Source organism: Lithobates pipiens, unplaced genomic scaffold (genome assembly GCF_037356315.1).
Source record: "Lithobates pipiens isolate NorthernLeopardFrog02 unplaced genomic scaffold, aLitPip1_a1.2 Scaffold_8, whole genome shotgun sequence".
NCBI classification, from domain to species: domain Eukaryota; kingdom Metazoa; phylum Chordata; class Amphibia; order Anura; family Ranidae; genus Lithobates; species Lithobates pipiens.
The window spans coordinates 467,064,723-467,089,706 of record NW_027507903.1 but is presented as its reverse complement, the minus strand read 5'-3'; the positions used below and the strand labels follow the sequence as shown (position 1 = coordinate 467,089,706).

Here is a 24,984-nt window from a genome sequence, read left to right as displayed (position 1 = left end):
GTCAATGAATGCAGCAACAGGGCACGGAGCACACCCACATGAGTGCCCCGAAGGAGCGTAGCTCTCCAACAGGGCACTCGAGAAGAGGAGGAGCCAGGAGCACCACTGAGGGACCCCAGAAGAGGAAACTTCTGCACAGAGGAGGTAAGTATAACATGTTTGTTTTTTTTGTTTTTTTAAATGAACCTTTAGTTACCCTTAAAGTGAATCCTTTGGGAACCCCAGGTCACCAAAACTATATCCCCATTGGAAGAGTTTGCCTCTATTACTTTCCTGGGGACAACCCAAAAATTTAGATTTCCGTTCACTTTCACTTTTAATTATAACGGTGAACAGGACAAATAGACATAGACATGTTTTTTTATTGTGAGGGAAGGGGAGCTGGAGGAGGGTGGAGGAAACGTGATGATGCGCAGAGACCATCGGGGGGCAGGCGGTGACAGTGTGTTATATGGACACGGACTCCAATGTTTACTGCGTATGCATACGCTCTCTGTGTACCGTTGTGCTGCTCATGTGTGGTCAGGAGTTCCCCGGAAAACTGAGGGCACTAGTTTCAGCCACCCTCAGTTAAAATGGCTGCAGTGACATATAGGGTGAGTGCAGTTACAGCCCACTTTTAACATAGAAAAATGGCATATTTTGAAAAATTAAGTAAACAAATCACATCATCAAAGTGACTGGAATTCTCTTTAATGTTGTAATCTTTTTTTGCACAAATTCAAATGAATTATTATTAATACACAAATAGCAATTCAGATATGCTGTGAATTTGTTGTGGTGATCTGTGCATTTGTGTCCAGTTACAGCTACCCTCGAGGAAATCTTTGCTTTTGTAAAATGACAATCACAAAGATCCAGGGACAACAGCTGCAGGATTACAACATTCCCCTCTATCCCTCTCGTGAAGCACGGAAATTGACAAAAGGCGTCTCGTGTGAGAGTCAGACTGGGGGAACCTTGGTATGACTAAGTTTGTACACAGAGCCAGGCACATGACTGTAACACGCTCTTAATCATTGCATAATGTGTTTGTTAGGCGAGCCTGGTGTGTATTGCTCACTCTACTCTAAGAAGTCTCAACTTTTCATTTGGTCTAACTCTGGCCTGATATATTTTACTCCTGCATAAGGAAATAAGGAACCACAGACCAAGATAGTGACTTCATGTGGTGAATCTAAAGTCTATTGCTAGGTCAGTAATTTTTGATGTCCTGTTTTTTTGTCAATACATCATTTTGGTGTTCCATATCTCCGCACCTCCTGCAGTGGTGGAGCTATACTGGACTTCCTAAAAATTCAATTTGCCAAATGTAAATGTTTCCTTGGGGTTCAATTCAAAATCAGCAGTTTCTTAAGGAAACTAAAGACACCTGTATTTTCTGTACAAATCTAGCATTTTTCCACATGTTTTGTACTTATGTGCAATCTGTAGGAAGCAGTGGGGTGTAGTCAGCTTATATGTTTCTCCTTGAGTGTTCCCTAAGTACAGGCCATTATTCTTTTTGCAGAAGTTGTTGAGCATTCCTCTTTGTAGAGAGGGTTAACATTCAGCACATACCTTGGATGTGCAAGCTAAGGAGGTGTTAAATGTTTGGGAAGCTCCCTGCCGTGTAGTTTAGTTCTCCTGGGCTTAGACCCTAGGAAGAAAGTGGGGTGAGATGTCTGCCCTCCATTTGGTCTTATGGCCTAGGGGGCTGGAAATTGCCAGAGTTCCCTATCCTATGGTTTGTTTTAGAAATATAGAAATTGTGAATTAATATAAAAAAGAGGGCAACCAGCCATTTCAAGCCTTTATAAATAGACTGTAAAGTCCCCTGGCACGCATCCTGTAGCCCTAGGAGCACATGTGGCCTCTGGTGATTGTCTTGTTAGCTCTTGGATGCAAGTAGTCAGTAGTGGGTGTAATGGTATTGCTTTAGGAAAGGAACTGTAATAGCATTGACCTATACAAGTATCATGTAACATATCCTTTGTCTCTGACTGTATCCTATAGCACTTTTGCAGTGTCTAACCACATCTGTAGTATGGCCACAGTCTCTGACCATCTCCTACATAAAGTATCCAGGTCCTAATTGCAAATCTTTAGAGTGTCTACAGTCTCTGACTATTTTCTATAGTAAGTCCTCAGTCTCTGCTCATCTCCTGTGGCAAGTCTGCACTCTTTGATAATGCTTTGATAATCTTCTGTAGGATTAAAATTACTGAATATTAGCGCAGGCCCTTTAATGATGTCAGGGCCACATTCAAGTTCCTCTCTACCCCGTAAATTGACAATCACTGTTATAGACACAGCACCTTAAGTGCCTCTAGATCCATTCTTGCAATAAGTCTCTACTTCAGAGACTTGTATTTACTAACTTAGAAAACAGTTATAAAACAAATCAGGAGGTTGACCAAGAGGCTTACTACAATATTAAATTCTCACCACACATCAGGGGCGATTCTTGAATCTTAACAAATGTTTGCTCAGCCAGATTCAATGCACCTGATCAATTATTTATTCAGTGAAAAAAACATGTTAGTTCTATACATTATGAACTTGGAAACCAAATGTATTATTGGCCCAGATGTCTTTAGTAGCACATTTTTTCTAACCTCTATTGTATATGATGCAAAACCTATTGAGTAAGTGGCAGATTAGTTTCCCAGAAACATTAATGACATTGTATTCCTATCTGCACCATGGGCTAACTTGTTAAACCCAGGAAGGCTCATACGATATCTAATTTAATAAAAGTCAAATAACAGCGAAAAAACTTTTTGAAAACATGAATTTGTTAGGTATCATTTGCAAGGATGTTCTTTATTTTTTACATAAGGTTTACATGCCCTGCAGGTTCCCTTGGAGCTTAATCCCATTTTAAATGTGAAATGTTATTTGCAGATATTGATACATTGATAATACCCTAGCCTTTGTCGACGCTTCCCTAGGGTAAAAAAGTTACACTTCCCCACATGTCTGGATATGGATGTTGTCCCATAGTGATGACTTCATACTGACTCAGTGCTGATCTCTCTAATAGGCTACCAGATGTCTTTGGGTCATAAAGGAAACCTGATCGGAGTTGTGCTTTTATTTTTTTTAGACTACTCCCTCATTTTAAATCTTGGACCATAGGAGCAGGTTATGTATGAGAGTGAAATCCAAATATCCCAGATTGGGGTTGTAAATTTTTTGGAAACGCAAAGCCATGTGTAACATAAATGAAGTGGATTTATCGGGTAATATAATACTCTATACTGTATATGACATATGGAATTTTTGTTCTACTTTGTTATATAGTTGTGTTTGTCTTTTAATATGTTACAGCATTGCATCCATTATCGCAGCAGTAATGAGGTATTGCAGTGAGGTTAACTGTAAATGTAATTTCAAAAGTTACTTTCATTTTTCTTTTTTAATCGACAGCGTTTATTAACCACTTAAGGACCGGAAGAATTTCCTCCTTAACCACATGCCAGCTGGCTCACGCCAATATATACGTTGGCAAAGTGGCACGGGTGTGCAAAACCCTGTACCCGTACATCGCGTGCCCCAGCCATGCCCGACGTGATCGGATTCGTTGCAGAACTGATCAGTCTTCAGGTCCAGGCCAATGATTTATGGCCCTGACCTGCTGATGGAAATGCTTTCCCTGCCTGTAAGAGTAAACGCAGGCAGAGGAAGTGATGTCATCTCCCTCTCTGGAATTATTTTCCATTCCAGAGAGAGGACGTCTTACAGTAAGTTGCACCAACACTACACTAACACAGTATACGTAGACATACTTGTCATCCCCCGATCAAACCCCGATCGCACCCCCAGTTAACCCCTTCACTCCCTGTTACTGTGTCACCAATTTTCAGATTTTTCACTGAACACTGTATTGGTGTCACTTGTGAATCTAATCAGTGTTAGGGCAGTTATTAGTAAGTCTAGGTAGGTCTATGGTACCCCCCAAAAAACACCAAATAAAGGTTTCATCCTTCATCGCCCCCCCCCCCCCCAGTTAACTCTTTCAAAGCCTTTTCTCATTGTCACTAATAGATCTTTTTTTTGATCGCCGTATTAGTGTCACGAGTTACGCTAGTTAGCCAGTTAGTTGATTTGTTTCATCGTCAGGTTTTTATAGAGTCAGGTACCCCCATATATTACCTAATTAAGGTTTTAACCCCCTGATTTCCCCCTAGTTAACCCATTAAACCCCCCTGTCAAAGGGGATCACCGTATTAGTATCACGGGTTATGCTGGTTAGTTAGTTAGTTTTTTTATAGTGTCAGGGTACCCGCCATATATTACCTAATATAGGTTTAACCCCCTGATCACCCGGCGGTTGACATCAGTTAGGTTTTAGCACCAGTTAGGGTCTGTGTCTCCCCAGGCACTGTCAGATTAGTGCTAGTAGCGCTAACACCCACGCACGCACCATACACCTCCCTTAGTAGTATAGTGTCTGAACGGATCAATATCTTTGATCTGATCAGATCTATACTAGCGTCCCCAGTAGTTTAGGGTTCCCAGAAACACAGCGTTAGTGGGATCAGCCCTGATACCAGCTAGCACCTGCGTTTAGCCCCTCCGCCAGGCCCAGCCCACCCAAGTGCAGTATCAATCGATTACTGTCACTTAGAAAACACTTAACTGCAGCGTTCACAGAGACAGGCCTGACCCCAGTGAACGCTAATAGTTTTTTTGGTAGCGATTGATTGACAATCAGGTGCTCTTTTTTCGTGTGAGTTTCACTAGTTTTACCAGTAAATTTAGAGGCCACAATGTCCAATCGAAGGTACACCAGTGAAGAGGCCTACACATTTCTTAGCATGACAGATGAGAGGGAAGAGAAAGTCACCCAACTGTGAGATTCAGGTTCAGAATACGATCCAGTAGACAGCAGCGGCTCCCTAACAGATAGCTCTGACAATGGAGTAGTGGTCCCTGCTAAGGTCAGACATCCTCGACCCCAATCTTCTTCTGTTGTTGAGGTGCTAGAATCGCAGGGCTTTTGTATGGAGCAGAGAGCCAGTACTAGTGCCGCTCATCCTTCTGGTGAACTGCCAAGCACCAGTGGCCTAGTACACCCTGGTTGTACATCCAGCACTGCAGTATCATGTGGTGACGTGGCGAGTCCCATAAGTGCAGTTCAAGTTGGTGCGGTGGCTAGCACAAGTAGTGTCCCGGAGCCCCCAAAGAAGACAAACACAGTCCCATCGAGCCCTTAGTGTCCTTCCTGCTACATTTGCCAATCCTAATCGGGAGCCCACCACTTCTGCAGCGCCCATACTTCCCCCACTCACTGGCCAACCTGGAATTCAGGTGGAAACTGTTGATTTTACGTCACTTGATTTTTATTCACTGTTTTTCACTGAAGATCTCTATAGATCTATTGTGGACCAAAGCAATTTTTATGCTGGTCAATTCATCGCCGCTAATCCCCAGTTGACCCTCACCATAGATTGAGACCTATGGGAAATTGGAAAAGCATCTTATCACATCGATCTTGGTGTAATCAGATGCTTTGAGGGCAGAGTAGAGATCTAGAGTCTAATGCCGTGTACACACGAGTGGATTTTCCATCAGAAAAATCTTGGATGGTTTTTCCGACGGAATTCCACTCAAGCTTGACTTGCATACACATGGTCACACAAAAGTTCGCTGAACTTTTAACCGTCTAGAACGCAGTGACGTACAACACTACAACAAGCCGAGAAAATGAAGTTCAATGCTTCCGAGCATGCATCAAATTGTTTCCGAGCATGCGTAAGAATTTTGCGTGTCGGAATTGCTAAAGACAATCATGAGAACATGCTCTCATTCTTTTACTGGCTGGAATTCGGCCAGCAAAAGTCAGATGGAGCATACACACAATCGCATTTTCCGACCAAAAGCTCTCATCGGTCTTTCGCTGACCGAATTTCTGATCATGTATACGAGGCATAATAGACCCAATTTTTTTTTAAAAAGAGTACCTGTCACTACCTATTGCTATCATAGAGGATATTTACATTCTCTGTGATAACAATAAAAATGATAAAAAGAAAAAAATCATAGGAACAGTGTAAAAATAAAATAAAAAAGCAAACTAAATAAATAAAAAAATAAAAAACACCCCTCCCCCCCCCCCCTGCTCGCTCACAAAGGTGAACGCAATCGTCGGTCTTGTATCATATGTAAACAGCAATTGCACCATGCATGTGAGGTATCACCATGAACATCAGATTGAGAGCAGTAATTTTAGCAGTAGACCTCCACTGTAAATCTAAAGTGGTAACCTGTAAAGGCTTTTAAAAATGTATGTAGTTTGTCACCGCTGCGCGGTTGTACGCAATTTTGAAGCATGTCGTGTTTGGTATCTATGTACTTGGCATAAGATCATCTTTTATATTTTATCAAGCATTTGGGCAATATAGTGTGTTTTAGTGCATTATAATTCAAAAAAGTGTTTTTTGTCCAAAAAAAATGCGTTTGCAAAATCGCTGCGCAATTACTCACCATTTTAATCTGTAGGGCCTTTGCTTTCAAAAAAATATATAATGTTTGGGGTTTTAGAGTAATTTTCTAGCAAAAAAAAATATTTTTCTATGTAAACAAAAAGTATCAGAAAGGGTTTTGTCTTCAAGGGGTTAGAAGAGTGGGTGATATGTGGCATAAGCTTCTAATGTTGTGCATAAAATACCAGGACAGGTCAAACCCCCCCCCCCCCCCCCCAATTACCCCTTTTTGGAAATTAGACACCCCAAGCTATTTGCTGAGAGGCATGTTGAGCCCATTAAATATTCTATATTTTGCCACAGGTTTCAGGAAAATGACAATCAGGCTTTCTAATGGCATAAAATGGTGATTTCACTCCTAACTACCTATCACAGTTTCAGAAACCCTGAAATGTCAAGTAAGATAGCACACCCCTCCCCCCAAATGACACCATTTTGGAAGACACCCCAAGGTATTTGCTAAGCGGGCTGGGTGAGTATTCTACAGCTCTAATTTGTTTTGGAAAATGAAAAAAAAAAAAAGGAATTTAATTTTCAATTTCATGACAAAAAGCGATATCTGCAAAATACTCAACATGCCTCTCAGCAAATAGCTTGGGGTGTCTACTTTCCAAAATGGGGTCTTTGGGGGGTTTTGTGCTATCTGGGCATTTCATTGCCTCCGAAACTGTGATAGGTAGTGAGGAGTGAAATAATAATATAAAAAAGGAATTTCTTCCTCAGTTTAGGCCAGTATGTATTCTTCAACATATTTTTGGTAAAAAAAAATTGCAATAAGCGTATATTGATTGGTTTGCACAAAAGTTATAGCATCTACAAAATTGGGAATAGAATTATGGCATTTACATTTTTTGACTAGTAATAGCGGTGATCTGCGATTTTTATCGGGACTGACATTGTCGCAGACAGAATGGATGCGATCAGTGCTAAAAAAATTCACTGATTACTGTGTAAATGTCACTGGTAGGGAAGGGGTTAACACTAGGGGCAATCAAGGGGTTAAATGTTTTCCCTGCTAGGTGTTTCTAACTGTGTGGGGATGTGACTGACTAGAGAAGGAGCCAGGTCACTGTTCCCACTTAGTAGGAACACACAATCTGCCTCTCCTCTCCTGACACAATGGGGATTTGTGTGTTTACACACACAGATCCTTGTTCTGGCTCTTGTGCCTACGATCGTGTATGGCCATAATGTCATTGTTCAGGCACTTTCCCTTACAAGGTGACAATCCTTTGGGGTCAATTCACTAAGGCCGCGTACACACGCGGGGACTGTTCGCCCAACTTTGTCCGTCAAACAGTTTCGGCAAACAGTCTGCTCAAAATTAGCATGGACGGACATGGCCACACACGACGAACGAACAGTTTGCTGAAACCGTGCGCGATGACGTGAACGGCACGTACGACGGGACGAAGAATACGACGTCCTATACACTGCATTATAACTTTCGGCGTGTAAATCCTTTCTGAGCATGCGCGGAACTTAGTTTGACGAACAAGCCTACACACGGGCGGACTGTTCGCTCAAACAAGGTTTCAGCGGACAGTTTTACGGAATTTCCGAAAAACCTTGTTCGTCAAACTGTCCGCTGAAACTGTCCGCTGAAAGCCCACACACGAGCGGACTGTCTGCCCAAACACTGTTCAGCGGACAAAGTTGGGCGAACAGTCCGCGCGTGTGTACGCGGCCTAAGAGTTAAATAACGGCTAATAAAATGCGATAAAATAACACTTTGTCTTTCAATTGTGCTGTGTGTTGTCAGCTTTTCAGATGCGCTTCTGAGAGATTATGTAGGAATGGTTTACTGATGTCACTAATAAGAATCCCATGTGGAGTAATGCCACACATCCATCACTGGTGTGCAGGTGGATTATAATTTGCTGCCGGAGATCAGGAGCAGTGAGATGGAATTAAAGCAAAACTCCAGTTTTCTGTCTTTTTAAAATAGTTTGATTGGACCAAGCTGGTCCAAACGAAATATTACATTCACTAACAGATGCACCCACTGTGAACGCTGTATAAACTGTATGTAGCATCAGCTATATACAGTATACAGCGCTATGTTCCAACGGCAGGACAGGGAGTACAAGGTTTCCTCTGATTGGCTGAGGTGGAGATCGTGACGTTATCTCCCTGCCTCTGTACCTCAACCAACCAGAGGAAGTCTTGTACTTATTCAGAAAATAATAGGCTTCCTGTGAATGGCTGAACAGCCCTCAGCCTTACTAGTTTTTGTTCAGGAAGCTGACAAGGGAAGTCCCCTGTACCACTGCCTAGAATACAGCTCCTTATACTGTATGTAGCTGATGCTACATACAGCTTATACTGTGCTCCAAGCACGTGCATCTGTGAAGGTACAGGGGGTCCCTGGGTTACGAACCCGTTAGGGACTGTCCTCCTGTTTGTAATTCGGAAGTTGGCCGCGCATGCGCAGAAGGACAATTACGGACATTTCCGATGTCCTGTCAAATGCCGTTCTGCGCATGCATGGCAAATTACGGACATTTCCGATGTTTTCCGGCATTTTTCGAGGCTCCGTCTGGCCGCGCATGCGCAGAACGGCCGATGTCCGTGCAAAATGGCAGAGGGTCCCCGCAGCGCCCAGTTCGTAAGTAGGAGATGTTCATAGGTCGGGCGTTCATAAGTCGAGGACCCCCTGTAATAGTTCATTTGGGTCAGCTTGGTCCAAATTTTGAAGTAATAGAAAGCTGGAGTTTGGCTTTAAAATGTTTTTTAAAAAGGTTAAGATAAGTATTTTATGTAAAAAAGAAAGATTTTAAATTAAAGGGTTACTAAACCCAGTCCCCTACATTCACTATACCTGGTCTCCAACAGTACACAGAACATGGCAATGCAATAGTTTTAGTAAATATAAACTGCTAAATACCTTTTTTCATCAGCAGTTAGAGCAGTCTTGTGACTTCTATCAGTGTCTAGTTAAAGATTGTAGGAGATGTTTTTATTCTGCTCTAACTGTCCTATGAGGCTGCAGTACCCCTGACCCTCTGTCTGGACAGTGTCGATTGTATGTGATCGGCACAGGGCCGCTCTCACCAAACTGTGCAAGTGGAGCGTGTCCCTAGATTCTGTTCTATCATGAGATGGATGGGGGACTGTGGACGAAGGGGAGGATCAGATAAGACAGCCTTTTTACACAATGCAGAGGATTAACCCCTTAGATTTCAGAGTGAGTATAACAAGCATGCTTTACTGCCTATACAGACTGAGTTTATTGTTGTGGGTTTAGCAACACTTTAAGTGTTATTCAGTTAAGGTTTATATATACTTTAAGCATGCTTTTAAAAGTAAACCCACTCACAAGCCTCAGCAATTCAAACTGAACATGAGATTTAAAATAGACATGACAACCAGAGTTATAGACAAGTGAAGTTATATCAAACTTTCCTGGTAAAGTAAACAATGTCACGTCCACAGTCTTCTTAATAGTCAATGGTCATAACAATAAAGACCAACCAGTATGCTTTCAGGCAGCAGGCGGTGTGGTCAAGCTTAAGTTTCACAAAAGTTAAGATTAAAAATTTGACTTAAAGACCTTTGTCTCGGTCTTATTTTTGTTGTAAAGGTAGTAGCAGAACCAACATTTGCCTATGAATCTAGCTAGTACCATTACCCAACTTTATACTGATCAATCACTCCACTTGAAGGCTAAATCAGGCTGATTTTGTGTGCAGATGTTGTGGTAGGTGATTGGTGGGAGAGAAACTCAGTTATGCCAGCCCATAGCTGAAACTGAAGGACATGTCCAAGGTACTCATCAAGCTAGTTATTTACCATCAATCCAACTTGTAAACAGATGTTTTGACACCCCCCCCCCCCCCCCAAACCTTTAATAAATGGAGGATAAAAGTAAAAAAAATAAAAGCTGATACCTTGACAAAAAAAATTGAAGCATTGTATTCTGAAATGGGAAATTTGTTAATTAAATGCAACAGATAATGCATTTGATGACACAAATATGAAAGTGTTCTATTCCTTTCCCGATCAGCTGCCCAAATATTTTTTTGTTGCTGTACGTGTTACTATTTGAGAGATTTCCCCTTACCTCCTGTCCTAGTGACACAATAGGAAGTAGGGGTACATTTTTCCAACAAACTGTATTTCAAACGGTATTAAAAACATGGTAGAAGTTCTAACCCTACCCTCTAATGCCCTGTACACACGATAGGATTTTCAGATGGAAAATGTGTGATAGGACCTTGTTGTTGGAAATTCTGACCATGTGTAGGCTTCATCACACATTTTCCATAGGAATTTCTGTTACACAAAATTTGAGATCTGGTTCTCAAATTTTCCGACAACAAAATCCGTTGTCGGAAATTCCGATCGTGTGTACACAATTCCGACGTACAAAGTGCCACGCATGCTTGGAATCAAGCAGAAGAGCAGCACTGGCTTTTGAACTTCATTTGTCGTGGGTGTTGTATACATCACCGTGTTCTTGACATTCAAAATTTCCGACCAACTTTGTGTGACCGTGTGTATGCAAGACAAGCTGAGCCAACATCCGTCGGAAAAAATCCCATGGATTTTGTTGTCGGAAAATACTATCGTGTGTACACGGCATAAGGGTTTTATCTGGATTTCAACTTTAATTTGTAACAAGGACTGTTACTCATAAATTTCATTAAAACTTTTGATAAAGAACGGTTTGTAAATTATGCATAAAGAGGACATTTTAAAAACAGTCTTACCCCATTTTTCCACGCTTTACACTTCTCTTTCATTAAAAGCAGCTTAGTTTCATATTCTGGTCTTGGATGTTCCTAAACAGGAAAAATAAAACCCAGGGCACCATGTTAGTATTTGTACATCGTTCTTCTGCAGACGTCAAACACGACCAATAGAGGACAATACACTGAGTCACAGCTGAGGTGGTGTTTACAATTTGGTACCATAGGACACGATTAAACACAGTCACTAGAATTGGAGGGATCAAACACTTGAGGACACGCAAAGGTCTAACAAAAGGGAAACAAGTCAAACCTTTATACGTTCCTTGGTGCATATTCGATGGTGGAAAAGGAGAGAAAACATATTATAAAACATACGCCAAGAAGAAAAAAAAAGCCAGATATATTTTTTTTCTTTCACAAAAACCACAAGGTTTATTCAATAAGAAGTTGTTTTGTTAGCAAAACCCTAGTCAATTTGAGCTTGGAACACAATATGTATAGTCTTGGATTGCGTACAAGGTTTCACAGCCTACAAAACAAAAAAGAATACACCAGGGACTACCTAGGAAAAACTGATGCCATAACTACATTAGGGAATGATTATGAAGCCCAGTGCCAGAATTACTTCCATAGCAGCTCACATAGGTGCTACGGACCCCGAAAGCATGGGGAATCTGGTATGCAATCTCTCTGTTCTCTTCCTTCCTGCCTGTTATTGACCTATTCATAACAGATAGCCAGCTATGCTGTAGATTTAAATCCTATTACTAGACATATTTTTTTTTTTTGGATAGATCCAAAGCGCCAAAATTTTTTATTTCGGCCTGTTAAAACACTGGGGGAGTTTTTCCTGGTGGTATTAAAGGTTGCCTTTAGTACTGATGAAGATGTTAGTCTTCATCAAGCCTTAACACAGGTCCTCTAGTGTATTCTGTCATGATTTTATGAACATTGACTGCTCAAGCCATGAAGAAGGGGGAGGCTTTTCCCCTTGAAATGCGTTGGCTGTATTTGATGCTCTTAACCATTAAAGGTTTCAACGAGTCCTTTACGTGAGATGATCTTTTGTACCAAGTGCTCCTCAGTACACATCCAAGAAATTACCATCTTGCAAGTACTTCCTTTAAGAGAGGTAGCAGAGAAGGACCTGGACACATCCACTTATAATATATTTCAACCAAGGATCTGCTTCTTTGAAGCAAAAATCACTTTACAGTGGAGCGATCAGAACCATTTTTCACTTCAGTCCAGTGCTATCACACAAGGATCTGGCACTATATCCATGGAGGCATATTGACAGTGTCCCTGGAAAAGGCATCCTTGGACCCCTAATATTCACCTTATCTGGACTCCTTAACACATTCACTGCAGCTGGAGTTAAAATCTGCTGTGTCCAAAACCCAAGAAAGTGGTTAGGGCACCCCTTCGGTCATGGCCACTGCCAGGCTCGGACAGCATCACAGATGCAGGTTTAGGATGTGGCTTTGTGTATTTAGGCTGTTTTAGTCTATTTCACTAGATTTTTTGCTTTTTTTTTATATATATATTTTTTTATTATTTGTGTCTTGTTGCTCAAATTGTTTTATTTTACTTTTTTTCCAGAGGCTTTTTTCCTCTTTCTGTGTAAAAAAATAAGGCTAATCGAGTCCAGGATAGTTAAAAGGGGCTTATATAAGCCTTAAAGCTGGTCTCCATGTTTAGTGTCCCTTTAAATTGCTTGAACAGGCCAAGTTGGCCCAAATGATCTATCTACTGCACCCAGTGTGTCTGCTGGGCACACTGAATTAACTGTATGTAGCCTCAACTACAAATTGTATACGGCGCTATGTTCGGCGAGTAAGACAGGGGCTTTAGGAGCAATTTACAACATCAAAAACTACCCTCTGTAATTTTATCCAAAACTTTCTGCCTTTTGCTAAAATTCCTTTAAGTTCTAACCCAGCCTTTCTCAACCTTTTCAACACAGAGGAACCCTTGAAATAGTTCTCCGGTCTCGGGGAACCCCTGCTAAAAATTAGAAATCTACAACTCATGATACATTAGTGTGATGGTCAGTGGGAAGAATGGTCCTTATACTTTTGGTCATTGGGAAGAATTACCTCCTTACAGATAGCTAAAAAGATCAATGGTGTCAGTGGGAACTTATCTGAGAGGCAGAAATTGCCCAATGCTGAAGGAACCCCTAGCAACCTCTGGAGGAACCCTAGGGTTCCACGGAACCCTGGTTGAGAATCACTGTTCTAACCCTTCCTCATCATTCTGCTAAAATATGTTTTTGTTTCCCTATTTCAGAGATTGTCCATCTCTTCCTGTCATGGTATACCATTTAGGGTCCCTGTTGAGGGCATTTGTGGGACCATGCCATAACATACAGTATGCCATGTTTTTTTTATTGAAGGCAGACACAATCAATTAGTACTTTTGTTCACACAGTGGTCCTCCTCTATGACCCACCTCAGGAGGGAGCCTGGAGCAGCAAACAGGTATAAGAAATGTGTCCATAGCTATAGGGTAGCAAGATGTAAATACAATCGTTTGCAGATTGTATGTCTGTTTGGAAGCCAAAGAAAGATGGAAATGCCTTGACATAGAATGCATGGGGATAAAACTAAAATTGCAAAACTGAAAATGTAATCGTATTATAGGCCCAGAAATCTAGTGCCACAGTGCAGATCCAACATGTTCAGATATTGCCTTTTTTAATCTAGTCTGATCTATGAAGACATATTAAAAAGAAAACAGATGTAAACTGTTATAAAGGGAATCTAAGGAATTTCTAAATGTTTCTTTTGCAACGTGCATATTTTGATCGTAAGTAACCCAATGTGTTTAATACAAAAATACGGTCAGAAATTATTAAATCAACTGAGAAACACATATATACGGATGGTGCTTGGATTAAAGAGCCAGTCTGCCTACATCGGATACAGTTTTTCAAACTTCTTGGCTGCCCATTTCATAGCCATGATGCTGAGCAGGAGAGTCTCACAACTCCTGCTGCATCTGCTTTTAAAAATAAGGTTAAGGCTAAATTCACACTGGCTTAAAAATTGCTACTACTACAGTTGAAAAAAATGAATGTTTTTTTCTGCTAAAGGAACTGGTGTTTTTTTTAAGCTCAGTGTGCATGGAGCCAAAATGAAAAAATATACATATTAGACTTGTAAGAGTCATAATAAAACAGCTATTGCTGCAACATTAAAGCTGGCTATAGATGGATCGAATTTCAGCAGGTTCAGTAGAGATCGATTTGGGTACAACCAGCCTGTCAGATTTTTTGCATATGAAGACTGGCTGGCTGGCTATAGCCACTAGCAGTAATCTTTGTGTTCACAAGGATTACTGGAAAATACAATAGCCCTGACGGAGCAATTCCTAGTGGATGGAAAGAAAATTGCATAATCTATGGGCTGCTTAACTTTAAATTAGTATTGGTCACTTGCAGTAATTCCTTTATGTCACTAGAAGTCCCTAGTCTTCTGGACTGAATGACAGCCAGCACCATTCAACCCACTTCCTCTATGTCGAGGCTGTCAGGAATTTCCCCCCTTTTCCCTTCCCCAATCACGCTGCCTGGGTTCTGAATGTTACTGCACTGAACGGCAGCATGAGGTGTGTTTTATATGCATTGTATTTTTTACATACAGTATATATATATATATATATATATATATATATATATGTAAAATCTTGGATGAGCACATTCTTCCCTCAGCCAGCAGGCTGGAGATGGGTCGTGGATGGGTCTTCCAGCATGACAATGACCCAAAACATACCGCCAAGGCAGCTAAGGACTGGTTTAAGAAGAAGCACATTAAGGTCATGGAGTGGCCTAGCCAGTCTCCAGGCCTTAATGGAATAGAAAATTTATGGAGGGAGGTGAAACTTTGAGTTACCAAGTGACAGCCAAGAAACCTTAAAGTGATACTAACGTCTCCATTTTTTTTCATTTAAAAACAACAAACGTTATACTTACCGCTCTGTGCAGTGGCTTTGCACAGAGCAGCCCAGATCCTCCTCTTATTGGGTCCCTTGCCAGTGCTCCTGGCCCCTCCCTCTTGCTGAGTGCCCCCACAGCAAGCAGCTTGCTATGGGGGCAACTGAGTTGAGCCTCCGCTCTGTGTGTCCATTCAGACACGGAACCGTGGTTCGCCCCCCCCCCCCTCATTGGCTCACTGACTTTGAGTGACAGCAGTGGGAGCCAATTACACTGCGCTGCTGTCTAAGCCAATGATGAGGGAGAGTCCTAGACAGACGTTATTCTCCTGCAATATCGCTGGATCGAGATGGGCTTAGGTAAGTATTAGGAGGGCTGAGGGGGGCTGCTGCAGACTTTTTTTTTTATCTTAATGCATAGAATGCATTAAGAAAAAAAAAAAAAAAAACTTTACAACCACTTTAAGGATTTAGAGAAGATCTCTAAAGAAGATCAGACCAAAATCCCTCCTGCGATGTGTGCAAACCTGGCAACCAACTACTGTACAAGAAATGTCTTACCTCTGTGCTTGCCAACAAGGGTTTCTCTACCAAATACTAAGTCATATTTTGCTTGGGGATCAAATACTCTTTTTACTCAGTGAACTGCAACTAAATTTATAACATTTGTATCATGTGTTTTTATTTTGGATTTTTGGTTTATAGCCTCTATCATTTAAAATACACCTATGATAAATAATTATAGACCCCTCATTTCTTTGTAAGCGGGCAAACTTACAAAATCTGCATGGGATCAAATTATTTTCCCCACTGTATATATATATATATATATATATATATATATATATATATATATATATATATATTTGCTTTGTAGTATGCACTGTGGCACACTAGATATGGGTGGGCCTCAATGTCCTTCCAAGACAATTACTGGAGCTGCAAGAAGGGGAACATTGCTATAATATATGGAAAATTTACAAAGAAATAGAAATGATAATTTTCCTAGAAAATGTTCTTTAATTGGTCACAGATATTTTCCAGTGATGAATAGACTGAGATTCAACTCTGATCATGTTTGCAGTTGCAATGCATATGTGTAAAATGGGTTTTAAGGGAGTTTTCCCTCTTGATACAAATTACAGCATTGCTTTGGGCATCTCCATACCCAGGGGTCTCCAAACTTTCTAAAGAAGCCTAGGCTGTCATGAACCTGCAGCATCATAATGCAAGCCTTGGCTCAGAGTATTATTCCACTGAACAGCACTCACATTTCATTTTGTGGAAAAAATGATTTGTGACGTAGTTGGACCAGCCAGAAAACGCTTGCAAAATAGGTGTGCACATATCTTTCTCCAAGCATTGTCTGAAAATATCATGGCTATGTATATATATATATATATATATATATATATATATATATATATATATATATATATATTCTGTTGAAGAAAATGTGACCATGTTTTAGAAGGTTTTTTGCCTTCCTTCGAACTGTTGCTTTAGGGTTCTGAGCATAGGCGTCGCCAGGGGGTGGCTATGGAGGCTGGAACCCCTGAATCTGAAGCCCATAGCCCTGAGTCTATGTCCTGCAGGTGCATTGTCCCACATAATTTTGTTAGTTCTAGCTCAGTAGGACCTGCAGCAATGTGATCATCCAGCACAGCCAGGGATTGGTGGACAAGCTGGCTGGATGTACACTGTGCAGTCAGGAAGGAAGACTTCACCTGTCAAATCGAGAGTGTGATGTCGGGTATAGGCGGGACTGCTACCCAGACCTGCCCTTTTGTCATCCAACCAGTGGAGCCCTGACATTCATACATTGCTGGCTGGGACAAAGTTGAAGAGGGTCAGGATCATGGGTGTAGCGTGAGGAGTTGCAACTGTCTCTTGCTTAAAATGAATCTGCCTTCCGACCCCCTGTCCTCCCTATCCATGCATCTCCATCTCTGTGAGTTGGCCCCTCCCCCCGTGAGTTGTCCCCCCTCTGTGAGCTGACCCCGCCCCCTCCATGAGCTGGTCCTGCCTTCTCCTTGCTGGTCTCCTCCCCTCACCTTTCGCTCCATTTCATTCTCTGCTGATCTCTCCTGGCCTTGTTTTTCCCCTCTCACCCCCCACCTGCCCTCAGTAATGGCAAGGGTCCAGCCGGGGTAAATGCTGTCTAAGCGGGTGCAGTAGATCCTACAAGCAAGGATGTTTATGATGAGAGTAGAGGATGGGGCTTACATGAGTACATTCTTCTGTCCAGGAAACTGACAGAGCTGGGGGCTTGAATTAAAAGGGAGGAGGACTGAGACTTCCCTGGATTCCCCCTGGAGTGACAAGAGCCAGCATGTGGAAGGGATAAGCTCTGAACATGCTGGGACTTATAGTGTGCAGGTAGCAGTGGGACCCCTTTGGACATAATGGCATAGTGCTGGGCCCATGCTCCAGGGGCCCGTTCCATCTCCCTCTCATATTATGTCAGGGGTGCTCAGCCGCTGGCCCACAGGCCACAAGTGGGTATAGCTGGCTGGCTTTCTGTCCCCCAGGGTGGGTATAACTGCCTGGGGGACAGCAGCAGCAGCCACCACCAGCCATAACTGCCCTAGAGGACAGCAGCCAGCGCCAGCCATACCCGCCCTAGAGGGCATCAGCCGCCACCAGCCTTACCCACCCCGGAGGACAGCAGCCGCTGCCAGCCATACCTGCCCTGGAGAACAGCAGCTGCCGCTATCCTTACCCACCGTGGAGGACAACAGCCGCCGCCAGCCTTACCCACCTTGGAGGACAGCAGCCACCGCCAGCCATAACCACCCTGGGGGACAGCAGCAGCAGCCACCATCGCCAGCCATAACCGCCCTGGAGGACAGCAGCAGCCATTTTTTATAAAATCAAACCACAATGGACATGTCTGTTTTCTAAACTGGGCTGCTTTCAAACTGATCCACAGGTATAGCTGCGGGTTGCCTGCACTGAGCCATAGACTTTTGTTATTAACTGCAGGTTTGGTGCGCTTTCACAAAGTGCATCCATCACACCTGCAGTAAATAATAGATTTCTATGGCAACTAACCTGCAGGAAAGCCACAGGTGCACTGCGTTGCACCCACGGTGTGTGTCAACCACAGTGCATCAGTGTGAAAGCAGCCTTAGGCCCCTTTCATACGATCAGTCCAATCTGGTCTGCCTGTCTGTTTTTCAGGTGGACCCAATCTGAACCTCCTTTCACTTCTATGGAGCGGTAGATGTAAACTGATTTGTGTCCGTGTGTACTTGCCTACCTCCAATCTCTGCTCTATGTACACCATCCACTGCCCTACTGACACCATCCACTGCCCTACTCACACCTTCCACTGCTCTACTGACACCTTCCACTGCTCTACTGACACCGTCCACTATCCTACTGACATCATCCACTGCTCTACTGACACCATCCACTGCCCTACTGACACCATCCAATGCCCTACTGACACCGTCCACTGCCCTACTGACACCGTTCACTGCCATACTGACACCGTCCACTGCCCTACTGACACCGTCCACCCCCCTTCTGACACTGTCCTTTATGGTAGGCTAACTTTATATTTTAACGGTGACATTTTGTTTTATTATATTTTTTCCCTATTTTAGGCCTTGCTAAGTAATTTCTAAAAAAAAAAAAAAAAGGGCGCCAAACCCTGGTGAACTTTTTCATTTTGTTCAGATTGATCTGTTGCCTACCCCTGCTCCAGAATAGTCAAAAGATTTTGGAGAAACTGTCCACATTTTGCCATACTGTTCCTCCAAATTCTTTTGAATGATTTTCTCAATATGAAAATAAAGATCTGAAATGATTCTTTTGTCACTTGGAGTATCTTGGCATGCGTTGGAAGTGGCAGGTGGTAGTGGGGGGGGCGGGGCCAGGTCAACTTTTGCATTAACCTTTTTTTAACCATGTCCGTTAAGCCCCTCCCACTGTTGTTTGACCACACCCACTTATGCTGTAGTGCACGTAGCACGTTCACGTAGCATGCTTTTGAAGTTCAAAAGTTGGGAGGTATGTCGCAGGGTCACGGCTACGGCCGGCAGGCGGGCTGCATTAGAGGTGGAGGAGAGAGGCGAGCTCCACCTCTCTTCCACCCTCACAGCCGGGCCACTTCAATGTGGGAGCGATGTGTGGCAGGGAGCAGAGAGATGACATCATCTCTCACTACCCGCCCCGCATTAACGCTCTCCTGCCCTCACTAAATGGACCTGTGCTGCCAGCCTGCCACCAATGCAGCAACTATGCACATTTGGTGGCACTGGCTGGCATGGCAAGTGTCAGTCCACATCAGTTGGCAAGTGACAAACCACATCTAGTGGCAAGTAACAGTCTGCAAATGGTGGCAGGTGACGTGGCAAGTGACAATCTGAAAATGGTGGCAGGTGACATGGCAAGTGACAATCTGCAAATGGTGGCAGGTGACGTGGCAAGCGACAATCCGCATCAGGTGGCAGGTGACGTGGCAAGTGGCAATCTGCAAATGGTGGCAAGTGACATGGCAAGTGACAATCTGCAAATTGTGGCAAGTGATGTGGCAAGTGACAATCTGAAAATGGTGGCAAGTGACAATCTGCATCAGGTGGGAAGTGACGTGGCAAGTGACAATCTGCAAATGGTGGCAAGTGACGTGGCAATCTGCAAATGGTGGCAGGTGATGTGGCAAGTGACAATCCACATCTGGTGGCAGTCGACATGGCAAGTGACAATCCACATCTAGTGGCAGGTGACGGTGGCAAGATAAAAAGCTGCATCTGGTCACAGGCGACAGTGGCAAGTGACATGATACATCTGGTGGCAGGAGATGTGGCAAGTGACATGCCCAGGGCTGCAACTGATTCTGCATTATGGTCAGTTGAACCACTTCATTATATATTAGAATGTAACAATAGAAACAATGCACTCAGATCACCCTGACACCATATCAACCATGGTGCCATGATGATTGAAACGCCAACACCAGCCTTTGCCCATGAAAAATTGCTTACCACCGGAGTGCCCCCCCAATTCCCCCCCCCCCGGCCTGCAAAAAGGTATGGGCTCTAGCCCCAGATCTTTTACAGACCTAGCAATGTCCCCGGTTCTGAGAATGTTAGGTTTTTAATATATTTCTGTGTTTTGGTGAAACTCAATGGACATGTCTTTTATCGCGATGTAACATGCTACTTTATGACAGATAATGATGCTCTATGCCCAGCCATTAACCAGAAAAAACTTTCCACGTTAAAAAACAAGGTGACTGAAAGTTTCACTAGTTCATATCTCCTCATCAGTAAGAAAATATTGTCTTTTAATAGACATCCCAGGGCATGGTAGCATGTGCGTGTCTAATAATTTATGAGCAAAAACAAAAGCCCATTCAAAGTACATTAAAATTAATGCAGAACTAAACCCATATTGAATTAGTAATAGTGTTCACTGTGAAAAATGTTTATTTGATATAAACTAGTTAGAAGTCATATAATTACAGTATAATAATGACAGACATGGTTTTGATGCTGAATTATGAAAAACGGAAGCACTTCAGAGCTGTCAGTATAGCAACCAAATACAATTTTAGGGCTTGTTCTGAAGATCTGTAATAGAAAACGGTCATTGGCATTGCTGACCTTGACTTCAAAAAATGCTAGCTGCCTGGCCGGTATGCCAATGCTTTGGTCTCAGTATTTTACTGGCCAAGAATGAGTATGCAAATAAGGAATTTTAAAATTTCACTGGCTTTTGCAGGTCTGAGGCTCAAAGTACCAAACACAGCCTGGCAAACAGCATTTGCAAAAGCAAGCCAACAATAAGATACATATATTTATTGTCTAATGCCGTGTACACACGATCAAATTGTAGAGTCCGCCGGACAATTCGATCGTGTGTGGGCTACAGCTGACTTTTTCTTCCCAAATGTCCTGTGACTTAGAAATAAGACTTGCATCAAAATTGTCCGCCGGACTCGGCTTTCTAGCGGACAATCCGTTCGTCTGTGAGCTAGTCCGGCGAACTAAAACCGACGCTAGGGCAGCTATTGGCTACTGGCTATGTACTTCCTTATTCTACATCATCAGGTTCGAATCCGTCTGACTTTTGGAGTGATCGTGTGTGGCCAAGTCCGTTCATTTGAAAGTCCGACGGACCTCAGTTGCAAAGTCCGACGGAGTCCGATCGTGTGTACGCGGCATAATAGGTGTACTATAAAATAATTCTTACATTTTAACAAATTGAAAAAAACATGTATAAAGTGCAGCTTTAGTACAAACTCTATGCCCAAATGTGAAGCCATTTGGATCAGGCAAAACTTTGGCACTTCCTGGTAGAGCTGAAGCTTGCCCACGCTGTTCTTTTTCTCACATGTTCCTGTTGATCAATGAATCAACTGGAGACAAGTGGAGTGACTTCATCTATGTGGTTTTGCAGCAAAATTACCAATTCTGTAGAGAAATTATAGATTTTACCATCAGCAAAAGTTTGCCAATGTAAAAACTCTCAATTATCTTCATTAACAAGTTAATTTACCTTAACAGAAAAACTGTAAAGGTGACCTAACACTAGACCTATTGCCTGTCCCTAGCCCCCTGGTTCCCACAGTACTTACCACCGGTGCTTCTCAGCTGTCATGGTTCCACTGGTCCAGGGCTTGAAATCCCCATCTCTCTCTCTCTTCTCCATTCTGCGATGCCAGAACAGACTAGATGGAATCTAATATTGTCTGTTCATGTGAGAGCAGGCAGAGCAGGACAGAGGAGAGAGCTGCTGGGATTTCAGTTCCCCAGACCGGTGCAGTGACCAAGGGAGCCGCGACAGCGGAGGATCGCTGGTGGTAAGTACAGCGGGGACCAGGGGTGTGGGATGAAGAGGGGTCTGTGTTAGGCCACCTTTACAAATTTTTTTAAAATGTGTACTATTTAAGCTGCATCAAACATACTTTTTTTTTTTCTTATTAGATGGTGTGGGATTTTTTGGGTAATTCAGTTGATTTCATTAACGGTCCATCACACTATTTCTTTTAACGCACATATTCCAATGAGCTAACATGCATGTGCTTTGGTTCCCATAACAAAGATAGTGTCTCTTCCCATCTTAGCTTGGAATTCGACATCTTTGTTTTTTTCTGCATTTCAGTGCAGTGGGAGGTCCATAGAAGTCAATAGCAGCACATCAAAACACGTATAAAAAGCATTTAAATGCGATGGCAACAGGTATTAACAAGCCTTGGTCAATGGCTGTTGTTGTCATGTATCAAAACGTATGTCAATGTGCAAGGGAAGCACACATTAATGCATGACACTGCCCCCGCCTAACAATATAAAAAAAAAAAACACACCTCTATGCACACACATAATACTAAGTGGGCCCTTAGGGTTCTTTGTATTAGTATTGTTTCCTTTATTGTATATTTGATTGTTCTTTGCATACTGTTTTTTTATATTATTATTTACTTTTTTTCAGTCTCCCTTTTCTCCATAAGAATTTTTTTTTTACAGGGGCATAGATATACTATTCAGAAAGAATATTAATGCACATACCGTATATACTCGAGTATAAGCCGAGATTTTCAGCCCTTTTTTTTAGGCTGAAAGTGCCCCCTTCGGCTTATACTCGAGTCACCGCCGTCTGCCTACCTGATCAGGCATGTCATGTAGACAGACGGTGGCCAGCGTGTCATAAAAACATACAGCGGCCATTCCAGCATTTAAAAGCCGCGCCTCCTCCTCGTCTGATAGGCAGAACACTCAATTTCCCAGCAGTCAGTTTTCAGCCTATCACGGACATCCCCTCATCCTCATACCTCAGACGAGGATGAGTGGATGTCCGTGATAGGCTAAAAACTGACTGCTGGGAAATTGAGTGTTCTACCTATCACAGACGAAGAGGAGGCGCGGCTTTTGAATACTGGAATGGTCGCCGTATGTTTTTATGACACGCTGATCGGTGGCTGCAGATGGGCACATGGAGGCATGCACAGGACACAAAGGATGAAGATTAGCACAGGTAGGCTGCAATGGACACAGGGAGGTATACACAGGACACAGTGAGGTAGACAGATCTGCACAGGACACAGTGAGGTAGGCAGATCTGCACAGGACACAGTGAGGTAGGCAGATCTGCACAGGACACAGGGAGGCATGCAATAGACACAGTGAGACATGCAGCTGCAGATGGGCATTGTTGACCCTTTTTGCCACTTACTGTAGCTGCTGCATTTCCCACCCCCAGCTTATACTCGAGTCAATAAGTTTTCCCAGTTTTTTGTGGTAAATTAGGGGCCTCGGCTTATATTCGGATCGACCTATACTCGAGTATATACGGTATATAGTAGAGGTGCGCATCTTCGCTGGTCTCGTGATTCAATTTGATTATGATTATCTGGTCAATGATTTGTATATAGTACATGCATGTGGGCATGTGTGCTGCCAGCCTTAGACAGCATTTTACAAATTTGAACGTTGTGGATCTTGTTTTGCTTTTTGAAATCATATTGGCTTTAAAATAAAAAAAATAAAAAGCTTTTCAATGCTTATAATTAGTAGTAAATCACTAATGTTCAGGGAGCAGTTTAGGATTTTACAGCACATTCTGCAGTGCTGGTGCCAGGTTGTCAGTATCTGTCTTTTAATTTTAATTAAGCATTTTTTATACATTTTTTTTAATGTATAAATATGAAAGACTTACTTCTTCTTCTTCCAAGCCTGTTAGGTCCCAAAAGTAGCTTAACCTCATTTGCAATCGTTTCCAGTGTTCAAGAAATAAGGTAGCTGGAAGTCAGAAGGAATAACAGTTAAAATGAAGCCAACATGGACAGAAAGAAAGAGACAAGATTGTTCATTATCTACTGTATAGTTCATATCTAGGGGGATGTATAGTCTTTATAATAATATAGTCAGATATAAAAGTATAAGAGAGCAGCTTGATGTAAAATAATGATTTAATTGTTTGTTTAAAAAAAAAATTAGTTTTTATGTCTAATTTTTATATTTGTAATTGCACAGGTATGTGGAGGCAGCCATGTTTTCTCAATAAACATTTAGGCTCTACTAGTTTGCCTTGCTACACAGTGGTTTGCGCTTTACTGATTTTTCTCCAATGCAAGTCTTAAGCTGAGTAAACACAAATAGATTACTTTCAACCAGCCTTGGATTCAAGATGAGGAATCTTCCTGTGCAGCTATTGTATTTTGACAGCCACAGCGGGCACCTGTCAGAATACCGGATCCAATGAGATGCAGCTGCTGTTCAGTGGACAAATTTCTGCCTGACTCCTTAGATTTTTCAATCAAAGGATCTGGTGGGAGGCAGCCGACAGTGCCGCCCACATAGGGAATTTCGACTGGTTGCTCAGGTATATATGAAATATTGCTTAATAATAATTGTTTTTCTTCTTTTGAGCTAGCAGGTGGATTTTTGGATCCTTTTAGTGTGTTTTCCAGTTTCTCATTACCGCCTGCTGAAAAAAATATTATTTACAGAACTCAGTAGCTCAAACTGACGTTTATACCCAGTGCAATGACTCCTCCTACAGCAGTAACCCCTTAAAGGGAATGACTCCTACCCCTCTTTACTCCTTCCTCAAAACACATTCAGCTGACATTCCTGACCTTCTGAAAATGCTAGTCACTTCGCTGACCTTTGTGCACTTTCAAAGAGTGACCTCAAGATCAGGTAAAGCTTACATGAAACATAATAGTTTCCCATCACTCCACCATAGAGCCAAGGCACAATTGCACAATATTTCTGTCAGATATTTATGGTACATCCAGGAGTTTTTGCTTTGAATCCAATTGACACCTTTTATGCTACCTTGGCCAAACCCTGATGAAGGGAGATTTTTCGCCCCTAAAGCAATTTGGCTGTATTTTGCCTTCCTCTTGTTACATGAGATAATAAGGCATTTGG

General features: G+C 42.4%; 1 protein-coding gene across 2 annotated transcripts in view; it reads right to left on the bottom strand.

Moving 5' to 3' along the window:
* ANO2 (anoctamin 2) overlaps nucleotides 1-24,984 on the bottom strand; it is a 401,884-nt gene that overhangs the window by 166,645 nt on the left and 210,255 nt on the right. For both annotated transcript variants that reach the window (XM_077468552.1, XM_077468553.1), the window contains 2 exons: nucleotides 23,765-23,847; nucleotides 11,183-11,254 (listed from right to left, as the gene is read on the bottom strand). In XM_077468552.1, the coding sequence (XP_077324678.1) occupies nucleotides 11,183-11,254; nucleotides 23,765-23,847 (155 nt within the window). The remainder of the gene's footprint in view (nucleotides 1-11,182; nucleotides 11,255-23,764; nucleotides 23,848-24,984) is intronic.